The sequence below is a fragment of the Pelobates fuscus genome, chromosome 6, assembly GCF_036172605.1.
Source record: "Pelobates fuscus isolate aPelFus1 chromosome 6, aPelFus1.pri, whole genome shotgun sequence".
In the NCBI taxonomy this organism is placed as follows: Eukaryota; Metazoa; Chordata; class Amphibia; order Anura; family Pelobatidae; genus Pelobates; species Pelobates fuscus.
Genome location: NC_086322.1, coordinates 91,703,247 through 91,721,149, shown reverse-complemented (window position 1 = coordinate 91,721,149; position 17,903 = coordinate 91,703,247). Strand labels below are relative to the sequence as shown.

Below are 17,903 nucleotides of genomic sequence, written 5' to 3'. Positions count from 1 at the left end.
AGTCCAATTCTTAGTATCAGCCCCCTGTTTGGTCATATTAGTGATAGGTGCGATAATGGAAGAATAGCCCTTAATAAAGCGCCTGTAATAATTAGAAAAACCAATAAATCTCTGTATGGCTTTAAGACCTTTGGGTAAAGGCCACTCTAGAATGGATTGGAGCTTATCCGGATCCATCTTAAATCCCTCCCCAGAGATCACATAGCCGAGAAAGGTTACCTGGGTTTGATCAAAGCTACATTTCTCCAACTTGCAGTACAAGCCATGCTGGAGAAGCTTGTGCAAAACCCTCCTGACTTGCTTGTGATGAGTCTCAATCTCACTAGAATGAATGAGTATATCATCTAGGTATACAATGACGCAATCTTGCTGAAATTCCCTAAGAACCTCATTTATCAGATCCTGGAATACAGCTGGCGCATTGCATAACCCAAAAGGCATAACAGTATATTCATAGTGACCATATCGAGTATTGAATGCCGTCATCCACTCATGTCCCTGCTGGATTCTCACCAAGTTATATGCCCCTCTGAGGTCTAACTTGGTGAAAATTGTAGAGCCCTTCAAACGATCGAAGAGTTCGGTGATCAAGGGAATCGGGTAGGCATTTTTAATGGTTATCTTATTCAAGCCTCGATAATCAATACAAGGTCTCAAAGAACCATCTTTCTTTTTAACAAAAAAAAATCCAGCCCCGGCAGGGGAGGAGGACCTCCTGATGAATCCCTTGTCTAAATTCTCGTGAATATACTCCTCTAGAACTGAGTTCTCTTTTGTAGATAATGGGTATACATGACCTCTGGGAGGCATGGTACCAGGGAGTAGGTTAATTTTGCAATCAAAGGACCTGTGTGGGGGTAAGGTATCGGCTTTCTTTTTGTCAAATACTGCCTTTAAATCTAGATACTGAGGCGGAATTTGTGTCTCTGTAGGATTGTCAGAGGTAGTCGATGTATTAGTTAATCCGAGAGGTAAGACCTTCCGCAAGCATTTCTCTTGACAATTCTCTCCCCACGAAACTATCTCCCCTGACTCCCAATTAATAATAGGGTTGTGTCTCCTCAACCAGGAGTACCCCAGGACTATGGGAATAGACGGAGAAGAAATGAGCATTAAGGATATATCCTCTTTATGTAGGATGCCAACAGTTAAGTTAATCGGTATGGTCTCATGGAAAATAACAGGCTCAAGTAACGGTCTACCATCGATGGCCTCAACAGCCAGTGGTGTCTCTTTTAACTGGGATGGGATGGCATGCTTGGCAACAAAACCCTGATCTATAAAGCTCTCAGCAGCTCCAGAATCGATTAGTGCCATAGTCTTTACTACTCCCTTCTCCCACCTCAAAGAAACGGGTAACAGAAGCCTGAACTCTTTGTAATTGTGAATAGAGGACAAAGTAGAAACACCCAAGGCCTGTCCTCTAGAGAAACTTAGGTGCGAGCGTTTCCCGAACGATTGGGACAATTTAGGCGTAAATGTCCTCTGACTCCACAATACATACATAAACCCTCCCTTCTTCTGTACTGTCTCTCTCTCTCTGTGAGATGAGTACTGCCTATCTGCATAGGTTCAGAAATACGTAAGTCCTCGAACTCAGAATTTTGAAAGGTAGGCGCTAGTTTAAAGGAGGGTCTACGGGTCCTATCTCGAGTGTTCTGCCTCTCTCTTATGCGTTCATCAATACGAGATATAAAAGAAATTAAATCCTCCAAATTCTCAGGGAGTTCTCTAGTAGCGACCTCGTCAAGAATTACATCTGATAACCCATTCAGAAACACATCTATATAAGCCTGTTCGTTCCACTTAACTTCTGCCGCCAAGGACCTGAACTCTAGTGCATAGTCCACAAGTGTTCGATTGTCCTGTCTAAGGCGCAACAGTAATCTAGCTGCATTGACCTTTCTACCAGGAGGGTCAAAAGTTCTTCTAAACGCAGCTACAAAGGCATTATAATTATAGACTAGTGGATTATCATTCTCCCATAAAGGATTGGCCCATCTCAGAGCTTTCTCAATGAGTAAAGTAATAACAAATCCAACCTTCGCTCTATCTGTAGGATAAGAGCGGGGTTGTAATTCGAAATGAATGCTAATCTGGTTCAGAAAACCACGGCACTTCTCCGGTGACCCGCCATAACGTACTGGTGGGGTAATACGGGAAGAAGCACCTACAGTGGCTACCTCTAGACCTGAGACTGCAGGAGAAATAGAAGGAGTACGTGTCTCCTCAGGTGGGTTACTAGCACGAGACAAAAGTGCCTGTAGTGCTAGAGCCATCTGATCCATCCTATGCTCCATGGCGTCAAACCTGGGATCAGAAGAACCAAGCTGACTGTTTGTACCTGCAGGATCCATTGGCCCTGTCGTAATGTCAGGATCGGGACAGGGATCCAACACGCAGAGTACAAAGAGTGGAAAGGTACGTATACCGGGCCTTAGAATGGCCGGACTAACGTACCGAGAGTAATAGAGAATAGTCAGGGACAAGCCGAGGTCGAGGGAACGGGAAGACAGATAAGCGAGAGACAAGCCGGGTCAAGGGAGAACAGAGAAGCAGGGAAGTACAACAAGCCGAGTCAAAACCAAATAGAGCAAACTAGAATACCAGAGCACTGAGTGACTAGACAAGCTAGAACCACGACAGGGCAATGAGCTGAAGAGAGAAGTAAGCTTAAATACCCTGGCTCTGGATGGTAATCACGCCTCTGACAAGTGCCGATTGGATATCGGACACTTGAGTGACAGGTCGCTCGTGATAGCGTCATGACGTCACGTATTGAGCGTCCTGCTAGAAAAGGATGTGGATTCCTCGCGGCCGGTGTTTAAGTGGCTGGATGGACCGCGAGGAACGGAGGAAACAGCTCGCCTGGACGGATAAACCACCAAGTCTCTACCTCCCTTAGAGGTAGAGACCTCAGGTACCCTGACACTTAGCTCCTATTTAGCGACTGACTAGAGACTTTAATTAAATGTGTATGGTCAAGTCTAGTCGCTCTGAGCTTGTGAGGTCGATCACTAGGGAGCTGGTCACTAGAAAGATGCCTGATTTGCGGAATAAGCTGTGTGTGTAATGATGGCGTGATAAGGGCTTATCGCCTATAAATGCACATCATATACCACAATAGCCAGCAATGTCCCAAAATCATCTGATTGGAACAGGTAGCTGCTTGTTAGTTAAATTAATGTAATTGAGATATCTGTAAAGAGTGGGTAGTGCACCTTTAAATGCTGGTGCATGTGCTAGTCCACTAAACAGTTATAACCTCTATATAATGTGCAGCTGGTAATGAAAAATTATGTCCCTGACGAAGGTGCATCATAGAAAGCACCGAAACGCGCGTCGGGCTCTAAGCTCTCCCTTCTCTTTTCTCACCAGGGCTATCTATCACTATGTGCAGGCAACCAACATCCTAAGTATGGTTCTACACATAGAGTCACTTTAATTTTCTCTTTTCCTTATTTCTGTACCTCCTAACTGGTCACCTTCTCTATGTCTGGATGAATTCAGACATTGCTAAGTTTGGGACATAATTTTTCATTACCAGCTGCACATTATATAGAGGTTATAACTGTTTAGTGGACTAGCACATGCACCAGCATTTAAAGGTGCACTACCCACTCTTTACAGATATCTCAATTACATTAATTTAACTAACAAGCAACTACCTGTTCCAATCAGACGATTTTGGGACATTGCTGGCTATTGTGGTATATGATGTGCATTTATAGGCGATAAGCCCTTATCACGCCATCATTATACACACAGCTTATTCCGCAAATCAGGCATCTTTCTAGTGACCAGCTCCCTAGTGATCAACCTCACAAGCTCAGAGCGACTAGACTTGACCATACACATTTAATTAAAGTCTCTAGTCAGTCGCTAAATAGGAGCTAAGTGAGCTACTATCTTTCACTGGGGTACCTGGAGGTAAGCCACTAAGGCTAAGATTACACTTTACCATAGTGTCTATTTTCACAATTTCTAGCCACTCTCTATTGCTATACAGTTTATTGGTATTTTGATATATCTATTTGCATTTATAATCTGCATCATATTCCAGTTTCTACTCAGTGAAGTTGGTTCTCCCAACCCTCTGAGTACATTTACTTAGAATTTCTGTCTTGTTTTTATCATCATTGATTATCTCAGTTTCCAATGGACCAATAGTTTCACTCATAACCTTTTTGGCATTAACGTACTTAAAAAACTTTTTAACTGAGCTTTTCATTTTCAAGTTTAGCAAATACAATGATTCGTTTGCAAGCCTTATTGGCATGCTTATATTTGTCATCAAAATCAAACCTTGTGACATAAATGTCTTGAATGCCATTTTCTTATCTTTTACCATTTGACCAAACATTGTACTTAGCCACATTAGTTTTATTTCGCATCTTTTGTGTTTGTTTCCCGGTGGTATGTATAGTTGTATAGATTCCCTTATCCTATTGAACAGTTCATTTTTATAATTCCAGGCAGTCACTTGTATAGATGCACTTTTTAAAAGCGCATTTAATTAATTTATTTATTTTTAGTTCATCTCAAATGATACCATATTATCGTCACTATTTCCCAACTGCTCCCTAACTTGAGTTGAAATGAGTCAACATTATTAGTTATAACAAAATGCAGACAAGCATCCCTTCTAGTTGGTGCTTCTTCTAATTGAGACATGAAATTATCATATATCACGCTCAAAAATCAATGTCAGGCTAATTAAAATCTCTCATGATTAACAAAGTTGTGCAGCCTAGGTAATGGATATCCCATGGTTCCTCCTATGCAGATTTCTACCCATAAGGCTTCCACATCCTCACCTGTAGAATCACATACAATTTCTTTAACACTGGTCTTCAAATCAAGTTAATATAAAGGCATTCCCCGCCACCTCTTCTATTTTTACTATCCTTTCTATCCAACAGTGAGTCCCATTATTATATTTTACTATATAAATTAATTCTGTAACCTGCTTAAGTTTAGACTGTATGACTTTATGAGGCATTCAATGTAACATAATAATATGTACTATGACTAGTTTTCCTTCAGATGATTTTATGTGAGAAATATAATTGTAATCTGACTGAAATATTCAGACCAGGTTAATAGATGGGACTGAATTTGAAAGGGAATTCCAGTACTTGAAGATGCTGCTAATGTATTACATTTGGACTAGAAGAGTTACATGTTTTTATGAATGTATACTTACTAAGTTTAAGCTGGGAAGCCTCAATGAAATTGCCCCTCAAGCTGTAGGCTGACTCACCTGAGTTCCTTGGTCCTTTGATACTGGAACAACGGAACTGCTATTAATTAAGAAACTAGTGTTAGTTTTGTGTTAATACAGTATATCACGAGCTCAGTGAATATGAAAAGAATCATGATGAATGGTGAGAATATTGTCAAGCTGAGACCTGGCATAGTAGATCCCAGTTGTCCATCTGATTGGACTGCAGGAGATAAAAACAGGAAGAGATCCTTTCCCTCAAATTTAAACGCTTAACGCTTTACTGTTTATTAAATTGCTTTCAGCCGGATCATTTGAGACAGACTACCTGGTAAAATAATATAACAAGTCTGAATTGTAGAAAGGAGGGCTGGAGCAGGACAAGTGTGGGTGTACATCTATGACAAAAAATGCATTTCTGGCATACTCACAGAAGCCAGTCCTGCAGTTCAGGGTGCAAGCAACACTATTTATTTATATCAGTCAAACTTAAATTACTTAATGAAGCGGCTTTGGTGTATAGATCATGCCCCTGCAGTCTCACTGCTCAATTTTCTGCCATTTAGGAGTTGAATCACTTTTGTTCTTGAATCACTTTTGTTCTTTTTATATCTCCCCTGCCTATGACTCACACAGCTTGCGTATAAAAAAAGGTGTAATTTTCAATCAGATGTTAACTTGCTTTATTCGTTTTTGTCTCCTGCTCTGTAAATTGAACTTTAATCACACACAGTAGGCTCCTTTTAACAGAGCAGGAGATAATAAATGATCTAGTAAACAGACCGTGCAACACAGAAACATAAAATATCTAGGTTGTTTTTCAGGAAGTGTTTATGAAGGCCGTGTCAACACAGGGTGTGACCAGGGCTGTATAAACAATGTGATTTAACTCCTAAATGGGGGAGAATTGAGCAGTGAGACTGCAGGGACATGATCTATTAAAGAATAATTCACTAAAAATTGGGTTTTCAGTGAATTCTATCTTTATGAAATACTAATTTTTCAGGGGGAAAGGGGTGGGGAGTGAAAGTGTTTTGGTGCCTATAGTATATAAGATTTTGAAATGCTGCTTTAGATTGCAAAATATATTTAAGGAGAAAGCTTTTCATTATCTTGGAGTGGGTTTTGTCAAGGTTTCTATTAGATAAATATCCATTTGAGTTATGCATTGGAATAACATGAATTCCATTCTTCATAGATAATCCCCAATTTCAGACAAAAAAACGCCTTTGCATTTGTTATAAAAGCATAGTCATTGACTTAATGATTTGGCCTGACTGGAATTTTCCAGCATAAAATGTACCAATAGCTATGGCCAAGTTATATTGTGTCATTACCTAAAATGTTCAGCAGTATTTAATGAGATAGATGATACATCCGTGTTTGAATTTAATAGATTCAAAATCTTTAAGCACAATATAATTGGACTTAGCAATTATTTGTTTTTATTTTATTCTGGAATTCAGTGCAAAACAATCAGAGGCATATTGACCCCTTTAAGGACCAAACTTCTGGAATAAAAGGGAATCATGACATGTCACACATGCCATGTGTCCTCAAGGGGTTAAACTCTGTATACGTGCAGAGCATTGCATAAGCAGACATAGGTTCTGGAAGCCACAATAGAATGTTATTAGGTTTATTTACAGGCAGTATTGATAGCTATTTTTTTTTACCCAGCCCATCTATGTATAATGTGCGTGGCCTTTTATCCACATACAGATATTCTAAACATATGTGTAGATTTCACAAACAAATATATGAGCAGGCTATCTGCAAATGCTATTTTTTCTTCCAAACTCATTTTTGAATATATGAAAAATGTCACTTTGTGAGAATTGTAATATATGGAGCCGTATAACCACCAATAACGCAGTGTGGCTGCTGTCAGGTATGCATGTCACCCTAGTAAACAGGCACACAAGGCTGGCATGGCCTTTTTCATACAAGCTTCTTTTCAAATAATTCCCTCATGTCACCATTGATGCACATTTCCACATGATGCATGTCAAAAAACCTAATCAATGCAAATTCATTTATTTCAGTAAACACATGTGAACAGGCAAAACATCACGTGTTTGTGTGTATGCCATCGAGACATCAATATAATAGGGGTACACATGTAACATGTATGAATGGATTTTGCATTTTGTTTGTGTTTTTTTTTAACAAATAAAAACAAAAACTTACAACAAAATACACATGAAACAAATCTATTGCATCCAGTTGGACGTCTACTGCAATTTAGATTCTAGTATGTAATATCACTCTACACTAAGGTCATTGGAATTCACTTTGATTTTTCACTGTAGTGAATAACTCTGATACTCTGTAGTTTGGGAAAACGGATGCGTCAGCATGCACTCCCTGTTCACAGAGAAGCCTGTGATTGGACCAGTTTGCCAGCTCAGAGCGCGTGCAGCTCGGAGTGATCCGGCTGGCGAGGATAGGGAGGTGGAAGAAATAACAAAACACAATAACACCAAAGCAATCACAAGGCGATGGTGTTGGGGCCTATAGAAGGGTGATAGCTATGATGGACAATAAAACAATAAATTAATAAAAATAAAATGGTCTTTATTAATAAAAGGACCAACACTGGGAAACAACACTGGGAAATACATATACATAACAGTATATAACACTTCTAAATACATAGACTCAGAGTATCCTCACATCGCTAAAGGGTGAACTACAAATACAGAATAGGATACATAATAGAGAGAAGGGGATACTATATCTCCAAACGCAGTATATACTTGGGCAGGATAAATAGCAGGGGCTAAGCTAATAAGAAAAAAAACCAATTAGCACACTTCCCCTAAAGATACCAACAGCACATGGCATGTTAAATACTGAATAGCAAAAAAAAACAAAAAAACTGTATATCTACAGTGAATAGAGCTATTGAAATCTGTGATAGAGGCTAATGGAAGCTGTAGAAAGTTATTCCAGGGGAAGGGAGAGGAGGGTAATAATGACAATGGCTATAGGGGTTAATAACCTCTTCCCAAATACAGTCCTAATAAAAGCCTCACAATACCTCAGCAGACACTAAAACTGTATGCCTACAATTCTGACTGACAGGGTCCCTAAGGTCACACTGTATACCCCACAACAATTCAAGCCGAACACTGCACGTACCACCATGACCACTTCAAATCACTGAAGTGGTCATGGTGGTTGGAGTAAGCCTTTAATGAAGAACTCAAGGTGTATACTTTTTCTGTTCTCAATTATTGTATTGTTTTAAATCGAACAATGGCAAGTGCGCGTTGAGAGTGGTTAATTTGTTTCTGTTTTATGTTTGTGGCATCCTTTTAATTAATTTGAAGCTGTCAATACGAACATTGTGTAAAGTGGCGTTTTCAGATCTCTGTTTAACATAATCAGTCCATGTAATAGCAAAGTAGACATTGTTTACTCCCCAGTCACGAGTCCATTGTTTCACATCTGTGTGTCTTCATGTTCTCTCAGTCGTCTGTTGTGCATCCTTTGCTGCAACTCGTTCCTCAGCTTCACGACAGAAGAATGAAGAGATTCAGTGCAGACGTATGTAAATTTTTGCATTTTCACCTTGTTGCTTATCATTAGTTGTCTCGTTTGTTTTGTTTTAAAAAAAGGATTACATTTATTATGAATTTGATGTAAATGTCTGACTGCTACTAACCTCAACTGTGCATTAACTTTATATTAAATAACACACTAGTTAAAAGACACGACTAAAAATAAAAAGTATCTCTGGAAATGTTATTTCTCTTCTGCCCAAATCATTTATTTCCCCTTTTGTCCCAATATTTTCTCCCCCTTCTTTATTCTTCCAGACAAGTTCTTTTTACACCCTACTCTTAGGGTGTATTTTTTTATCTGCCTTCCAACATTACTACAGCAGTCAAAGTATTGTTTTCAGTGAGGACTCTTGGCTTATTACATGCCATTCTTACGAAGGTGGTCCTTGTTGCTGGTGACTAAATGGCATAGGAATAGACATAAGCTGCTGACAGTCCCGCACAGTAATGTATTTAGTATACACTGTCAGTAGAAGAAAATAACATGAGTTTCCGTTTCAATTGTTTAATGTTTTCATAATGAAATTTCTAGAGACATCCAGTAATATATTCTTTACCGCAGTGCTGATCTGTATCACATTTTGAAATCTGTTTTGTGTGCATGGAAGAGAACAGCATTGCAGATAGAAGCCCGAACTTAAAATATTTTGATTAAATATTTATTATTAAACTTTGTACAGTGAAACAAATAGTTTTCGCCAAATCGGTTGGATAGCAAAAAAATATTGTTCAGATATTGCAAAATGTAATGGTTAAGTTTGGATAAATCTCGGCCATGCAATTGTTTGGTTTGAACGAACCAAAATTGTGCAAAACTTGGCCAATCGGTGTAATGAAAAATATAACTATTAACATATACGTATATATAATTTACAATACATTGAGGCACATTTTTCTGGTGCCACAGTTAAAATCACGAATCAAACAATCTTTTCCATTTTGTTTAGTGATGTCTATATGATGATTTGGAGTTACAGAATTTGGACAACTCACCAATTGCTCAAAATTATGACAAATTGCAATAATTTGAAACCAAATGCACAACTCTATTTATTATTATACTCAAACTTTGATCTTAGTCATACAGGTCATACAGGCTTGGTAGACACAGGGCCGGTGGGACCATGGCTCCAGGCAGAACTTTCACAGGGGCGGCATTTTTGGCACCTGTACCTTTAAGAAATCTGCTGTAAGGTGCCCAGGGCCGCCTATACATTTATCTAAAGTGATTACCGCTATAGATGTATGCTGTTCCGGGCCCCTTACAGCCTTAGTTAATGAAGAGAGGGCCCAGAGCTACAATCTCCATGCCATGGTAACCCAGCAGCCACACTCTCACGGCTTATGGAGCGGACAGTACCTGCTGCTTGAGAAGAGATTACAGTTCTGGACCCCCTCTTCACTATCTTCCAGCTTTACTGAGTCACCGGACCACCAGGGGGTTAAATATCCTTCCTACCACTATACACACGCACAATGCATTTACTACGCACACTGCGTACAATGCACAAAGACACTTCATCCACTGCATACAATACATAATCACACACTATGCATCCACTGTACACACATAATGCTTTCACCACACAAAACGTTGTGAATCCACTTCACAAACACACACTTTGCATTCACTATAGTCACTGCATTCACTACACACACTGCATAACGTAATGAATGTAGGTGTGGTTTGGCCTGCGTGGTTTAGGTTTTGGTGAAGGGGGGAGGGGGCAGCATTTCACTCTTGCACCCAGGCAGCTCAATTTCTTGGGCCAGCCCTGGGTAGACACACAACTAACAAATACATAAATGAAAAATAGGTAAGTAATTCAAACAAACCTCAGTCATGTACATCCCCCCCTTTGGACTGGTGGGGGATATCCCGATCCCCACTGGGCAGGATAAATGTCTTAACAGAAGTCTGACAGTATATTACCTATGGAACCTCATGTCGCCCACAAGATGGCTGCTGCAATGGAACCTCAACTCTGTTGAAAGAGCCTAGAGGGCAAGAGGTGGATGGTACTCTTTCATGCCAGTTTGATGCCATCTGCAAAGATTCTGGCTCTGTATCACCAAGAGATCTACAATACCTACTTCCCCAGACACACAGCAGCCCCACGCAGCAGACTCTGCTGCTTGTCCTTCTTCTGGGCTGGGGCCCCACTTCGAGTAATCACCTTGCCGCTGTCCATACACCTGAGGGGTCGCCTGGAAGCACTGGATTTCCCCAATTGAAATAGGAGAATTAATGGACTTAGGGCACTGGCTCTCGTCAAGGCCATGATCCGAACATCTACATCAAGCCACCAATTGTGCAATGAATCCCTCTTGATACATCATCTATTATTCATAATATATCCTAGACCAGGATTGCATTGTCAGAGGCTGATCCAAGTGAGCTAGTGAGTGTATTTTTAATTATTCAATATTACAATTTTGATTACACAGTATCACACTATTTGGTCCTTTTTTGTGTGTGTTATTGTCCTTTCATCTACATCACAAAGCACTGTTTATATCCCTAAAGACTTTTTGAGATCAACAAACTATATATCCTGTGAATTACATTTTCTTTTATTAGGCACAATGTCGTGTGCTTTGTCATCATAGTTTTCTTTTATTAAGATTTTTCTGATATTTTTTGTTATTTGTATGATCATCAACTAGGCGCAACCTCATTCATTTTACTTTGTACCTTCTATATTTAGCTTCAGTGTTTGCTACCTTCAGAGTTAGCGCTGTATCATCCCATATATTGATTCTCATGTTTAGCCAGCCTTACTAACCTACCTTAGTTCCTTACCTCAGAGATCAATGATGCCTGTAGTCCCTTTTAGTAGAGAACTGACAGATTTAGTTTTAAATATAATAGTTTAGGTATGAAATGTAGTGTACCGTGCTCCACAGATTACCTTAGAATTGTGGGTTATGACAGAACAGGAACAATTAATTGAACAAACGAACAATCTTAAATGGACACTGTGGCGGAAACCGCCTCGCCACGGGACATTGGAGGGGCCTGGCTGCCGGCCTCCTACCTGCTGACTATGGCCCCTGGAAAATTGGTACGTTGGAACTATATTTGGGCATGTTTTAGTTTATATTGCTGCTGCTGGCCCTTTTAGAATCATCCGTGGACATATTGGGACGTTTGGGAATAATGTCCCTTTAAGACTTTGTAACATCACAGTAATACTGTCTTAAATATTCTGTAGGTATTTATGTGTTTCGGTTAAACTGGGGATATGTAGAAATGTGTATTTTATGTGTTAAATGTATCAGTATGTAATTTTATGTCTTTTACTGTCTTTTTGTCTGCCATGTGGGTAATGGAGTTTTTCCTCAGTCCTTGGAGATAATTAGATTCCTTCCTCAATTATCTCCAGGCCAGAGGGGAGGGATTGTGAGGCATTGTGGGAGGTAACCGGTCTGAGCTGGAAAGTCATGCTGACAAAGGTTTTAAAAGATACTATTACTAACTTTTGAACCCCTGGTCTGATTCATGCCATTTTTAATATGTTGTTCCCCTGAATGGATTGATTGTGGATATGTATTTTTATGTGAATGTGATGTATGGTTTTAGAATTATGAAAGTTGGGTAGAAAGTATGTTTTAACTGTATGTGTAATTGGGTTAAGTGTTAATCTAAGGGGAGGAGATGTGTGGGAGGTAACATCTATGCTATTGGATATTTTACACCTCCCCTGTGGGCAGGCTTAAATGTGTAAGATGGAAATAAAAGCCAGGCTGGATGTGCCAGTCCAGAGTTCCTGTTTTACCCTCAAAGTGAAGTGTCGTCTCATTATTGGGGGAAGGATTTATTGCATGCTGTTCCAGTTGACTGCTAGGAGTGTAAGCCTATTCGTATGGTTCCTATTCAACGGTCTACAGCATTCATATGCTAGAGAGGATTCCTATGCTTCTCTGATTCGGTGATTGTGGTGTCTGCCAGAGTGCTTGGAGTCCTCAGGAAGCGCTAGGAGCATCCATTAACGGAGGTACTCAGTCGGGGTGCCAGGCGATCCGTTGCATTGGTGGCAAGCGGTGGGATGGCGTCCTAGTGTGAGGTAAAGCAGCTCAGAGACACAGTTTGTTTGGATTACAAATTGAGGGCAACGCTAGTACCCGTACAGCGACCCTATCTACAAAGGAACTCAGAAAATGGAGGAGAAGTTTCAAGATAGATTGTACAGTTACGTATCCCTGTGGTCTGGAGCAGTCTCAGAGGAGGACATGTTGAGGTACAGAGAGATGGCCAGAGCCAGATTGTGGGACGAAGCCCTAGAAGAAGTACAGTATTCGCGAGGGGATCGGCGCCGCAGCAGAAGGCAGCGAATCCTGGCTCGAATGGCAGAACGGATGCCCCTCCTGAGAAAACAGACCGAAGAAGCGTGGGTGACTAGACTCGAGATTCTAGTATATGCAGAACTGGCGCTAGACGACGCATACCAGGTGATACAATGGTACGCAGCTCAGTGTGTCCCCGAGATGGCAGAGTATGAGTTCCCAGAAGGCGGAGATTACACTGACCTTGGCCGATTTTGGGATAATATTGACGATGAGGACTTTGGGAAAGTGACCGACTCTCGTTTTTGGGACCTGTGTTACGACCGAGAGGACATGCTGGGTCTCCCTAGCGCTATTGACCTCGAGGCAGACCTACAGTGTTTGGTCGCCAAGGAATGGAACCTGGAGGGGGATTACCTGCGACTCATCAATGAGGCCCGGAAAGAGACAACCGGTCCTCCTTCCCAACAGCAACCAGCGGTACCCGAGGTAGCAGACCTCATAGACGGGTCCTGGAGAGACCCACAGATGGCAGGTGGAGATGGGATCGAGATCTCTCTACCGGCCCTACAGGGATGCTGGGCAATCGGCCCAGATCCCCAGCGGCAGCGCAGCTCACCAAGGGGAGATAGTAAGCCCCACACCAGCGCAGATGGGACCGTGGTCTCTGCGCCCAAGTTACAGGGAGCTGAAGGGGCCGTCCTTGCTCCACAGCGGCAGTCTACGGTTAAGGGAGAGGAGTTTGTTACCCCCTCTCCCCAGCGGCAGCTTAGCCCACCAAGGGGAGACACTAAGTTCCCCACTGGTGCAGATGGAACCAGGGTCTCTGCGCCCAAGCTACAAGGAGTACGGACAGTCGGTCCTGCTTTCCAGCAGCAGCCTAGCCCACCAAGGGGAGATGTTAAGCCCCACAATGGTGTAGATGGGACCGTAGTCTCTGCATCTGCACCACCGGGGATAGGGACAGTCTGTCCTGTGTCCCAACAGCAAGCCAAGGTATTGGAAGGGGAGGCAGTCAGTTTTCCCCTCCAGCAGAGAGAGCATCAGGGAGAGGAGCCTGTTACCCCCTCTCCCCAGCGGCAGCTTACAGTGCAGAGAGAGGAACTTGTTGCACCCTCTCTCCAGCGGCAGCCTAACCCACCAAGGGGAGATGTTACACCCCCCAACGGTGTAGATGGGACCGTAGTCTCTGCATCTGCACCACCAGGGGTAGAGACAGTCTGCCCGGTTCCCCAACAGCAAGGCAAAGTAATTGAAGGGGAGACAGTCGTTTTTCCCCTACCACAAGAGAAGGTGTCGCAGGGAGAGGAACCTATTACCCCCTCTCCCCAGCGGCAGTTTACGGTTCAGGGAGAGGAACCTATTACCCCCTCTCCCCAGCGGCAGTTTACGGTTCAGGGAGAGGAGCCGGTTACCCCCTCTCCCCAGCGGCTGTGTTTATGTGTTCGGTTAAACTGGGGATATGTAGAAATGTGTGTTTTATGTGTTAAATGTATCAGTATGTAATTTTATGTCTTTTACTGTCTTTTTGTCTGCCATGTGGGTAATGGAGTTTTTCCTCAGTCCTTGGAGATAATTAGATTCCTTCCTCAATTATCTCCAGGCCAGAGGGGAGGGATTGTGAGGCATTGTGGGAGGTAACCGGTCTGAGCTGGAAAGTCATGCTGACAGGGGTTTTAAAAGATACTATTACTAACTTTTGAACCCCTGGTCTGATTCATGCCATTTTTTAATATGTTGTTCCCCTGAATGGATTGATTGTGGATATGTATTTTTATGTGAATGTGATGTATGGTTTTAGAATTATGAAAGTTGGGTAGAAAGTATGTTTTAACTGTATGTGTAATTGGGTTAAGTGTTAATCTAAGGGGAGGAGATGTGTGGGAGGTAACATCTATGCTATTGGATATTTTACACCTCCCCTGTGGGCAGGCTTAAATGTGTAAGATGGAAATAAAAGCCAGGCTGGATGTGCCAGTCCAGAGTTCCTGTTTTACCCTCAAAGTGAAGTGTCGTCTCATTATTGGGGGAAGGATTTATTGCATGCTGTTCCAGTTGACTGCTAGGAGTGTAAGCCTATTCGTATGGTTCCTATTCAACGGTCTACAGCATTCATATGCTAGAGAGGATTCCTATGCTTCTCTGATTCGGTGATTGTGGTGTCTGCCAGAGTGCTTGGAGTCCTCAGGAAGCGCTAGGAGCATCCATTAACGGAGGTACTCAGTCGGGGTGCCAGGCGATCCGTTACAGACACTATAGTCACCAGTGCAACTACATGTATTCCTGACCCTATAGTGTTAACACGACCATCTAGCCCCCCTGGGCCCCTCATGCCTCCATAAATATAGTAAAAATCTTACACAGATAAATCTGCATGCTTTGGATTGAGTGCATGTCCTTCCTTTTCCTACAGTTTGCTCTCTCCATCGCTCTGCTAAAGGTTAAACTAATATTAAAGTTTGTCTTAAACCATAAAATAACCTTTTTTTTGCAATATTACAAACAGCAAATGTTGTGTTGTGATAAATGAGTGCAGAGCAATCAATTTGCTTCTCTGGAATTATAAATGCCCAGTGCTCTAATGTTCCTGTGCTGTAAACCATGCCCTTAACTTCTCAGTAGGAAGGGGAGAAACACAATTACCTCTGCAAATATAGTAAGGGAATAAAAATTCCTATTGGGGGGGCGGGGCCTGACCGCCGAGCAGAGCGGACGCACGAAGATACAGCTCCTGCTTTGGCCAGCAAATATAATGAAAAATCGACAAACTACAGAAAGTGCAAAGATGCATAATGGCTACCAAACTACTAACGAAATTCAGGTTCCTCAACGGGTGCCAAACACGCCACACTCAAAGCGAGATCTACCCGAGCACAGTATGCAGCCTACAAGCATGACCAGCGCGGAGGGGACGGCCACTCCTCCGACGCCACTCAATGCTGGACTCCTAAATCGGGGCCCTTGTTCCCCCCCCTCTGGACCGGTGGGGGTCATCCCGGTCCCAGGAAGCCATCCCTGTACCTTGCGGACCCAAGGCCAGCGAGGGCCTGCCGCACCAAAGATGGCGGGAAGCGCAGACGGACCCACTCAACTCACGAGCACCTGCTCGCTACTCACACGGCTAGATGCGGTCTTCACAGCCTTCTGGCTTCGCATCGAAGAGAGACAGCGGAGCTCCCCACCGATCCCACAACCTGCCTCACCGGCTATGCCAGAGACACCCCGGACTCAGCCACATTAGAACCCCCTGCGGCACACGTGGCACCGGGACTCAGCCTGCAACAAGAAACAATCACAATGGCGCCGGAAACACCCGCGCCGCAGCACAAAATACGGAGCCGGGTGCGCACACAGGCAGAAATGGAAGAGTGAGAGAAGGAGGGAGAATTAGTCGATACCAGGTGAACGGGAGGATGGGAGGCCAAAGCGAAGCACACAGCAACAACCCAAGATCCTAACAGCACAAGGGACCCCAAAATGGCGACAGAAGGGGAATCACCCACTGCCCCAACGATAGGCTACTCAACCGCCTGGGAAGGAAGCAGATCAGGGGAGCACCCCAACCAGGGACACAAAGCTTTTTCCTCTGCTGGGCATAGGCTGAAGGGAAACGCAAACACAGGGTAAGCCTGATGAACCCTGCTCAAACCCCTTCTGCCACAATGGACGCAATCCAGTTCCTTCTGCAGCCGTTAAAGTCTGATACTCACAAGACTCATTACATGCCTGCGTAATCCTCTAAGCGTGATATTTCTCCCCTCCTGTTATATACGTTATATATGTTATTACCTCGCTAGTTACTTACTAGATATAACAACACAGGCTTCTCACATGTTTAAACCAAGCAGTCAGCCTATGTGTACTCAGCCTATGTGTACTTAAGCACAGTGTCCCTAAAAGTGAAACTTAGAATGAACATGCTACATGTTTGTATCACTGTGCTATATCATGCAGCAACGTTAGAAACACTAAAAGAACAACCATACTGAGTCAGTGAAAACAGATAGGCATGCTCTTGCAGTGCCCATGAAGGTGCACTGCGAGGCTTAAAGCATGACGCACATGCTTTAAGCCTACTCACTTAATCATACACACATGCATGTCTCTATTACAAAAGCATGACCATTAATATTCTATTTTTTTTTTATTTTTATTTTTTTTTTATTAAGCGTAGCTTTCAGTATTGTGTACCCTAACTACAGTTAAGTAGTTTTGACAAGCAGGATCGAACAAATCGGCAACTTACACTATGAGCCCTAACCAATCGTACACTACTGAGGGCAGTAAATAGAAGCGCATGTATAAGCTTGTTTAAAATAATCTATAAAAATGTGCCACATTGTTAGGCAAACGTAGTTCACCCACACAATGCAAGGCTAACCTGATTAGTGCTGTATAGATTAGAGGGATTCCCTGCTCTGTTGCGTTCGTCTATGTTCGGGGAATCCCTTAACTCCTCACTTTCCCACCAATTCGTTATACGACTGGGTCGTAGCAACTGAACTCGGTCGGTAAGTGAGGAATACCTGTAGTGTGAATAATTTATGGGAAATCGTAAATGCTATTTCACAGCCTTTCTAAATACTACAATTTGCATCGTTTTCCACATCTATTTTAAATACATGCAGGGTTTTATACCAATGTGAGAATTGTCTGGAATTCAGCAATTTCCAGTTTTGTTACTTTGACCTTAAATTTGAACTTCACTTTACATTCCCAACAATTCTCACTTTATTAAATAACACTAAATGTTAAAATGCATAGTCAACATTTAATGAGGACAAAACAACAACTTTGGCGATGGTTTGTGGTTATTGTTTGTC

The 17,903-nt window shown here is 42.3% G+C and overlaps 1 protein-coding gene across 3 annotated transcripts in view; it reads left to right on the top strand.

Annotated features, from left to right (window-relative positions):
- Window positions 1-17,903, top strand: part of NMU (neuromedin U) — a 69,573-nt gene that overhangs the window by 38,154 nt on the left and 13,516 nt on the right. Inside the window, exon 6 of one of the 3 annotated variants that reach the window (XM_063458022.1) lies at window positions 8,702-8,776. The exons of the other annotated variants lie outside the window; for them this stretch is intronic. Within the exon in view, the coding sequence (XP_063314092.1) occupies window positions 8,702-8,776 (75 nt within the window). The remainder of the gene's footprint in view (window positions 1-8,701; window positions 8,777-17,903) is intronic. 3 annotated transcript variants of the gene reach the window in all.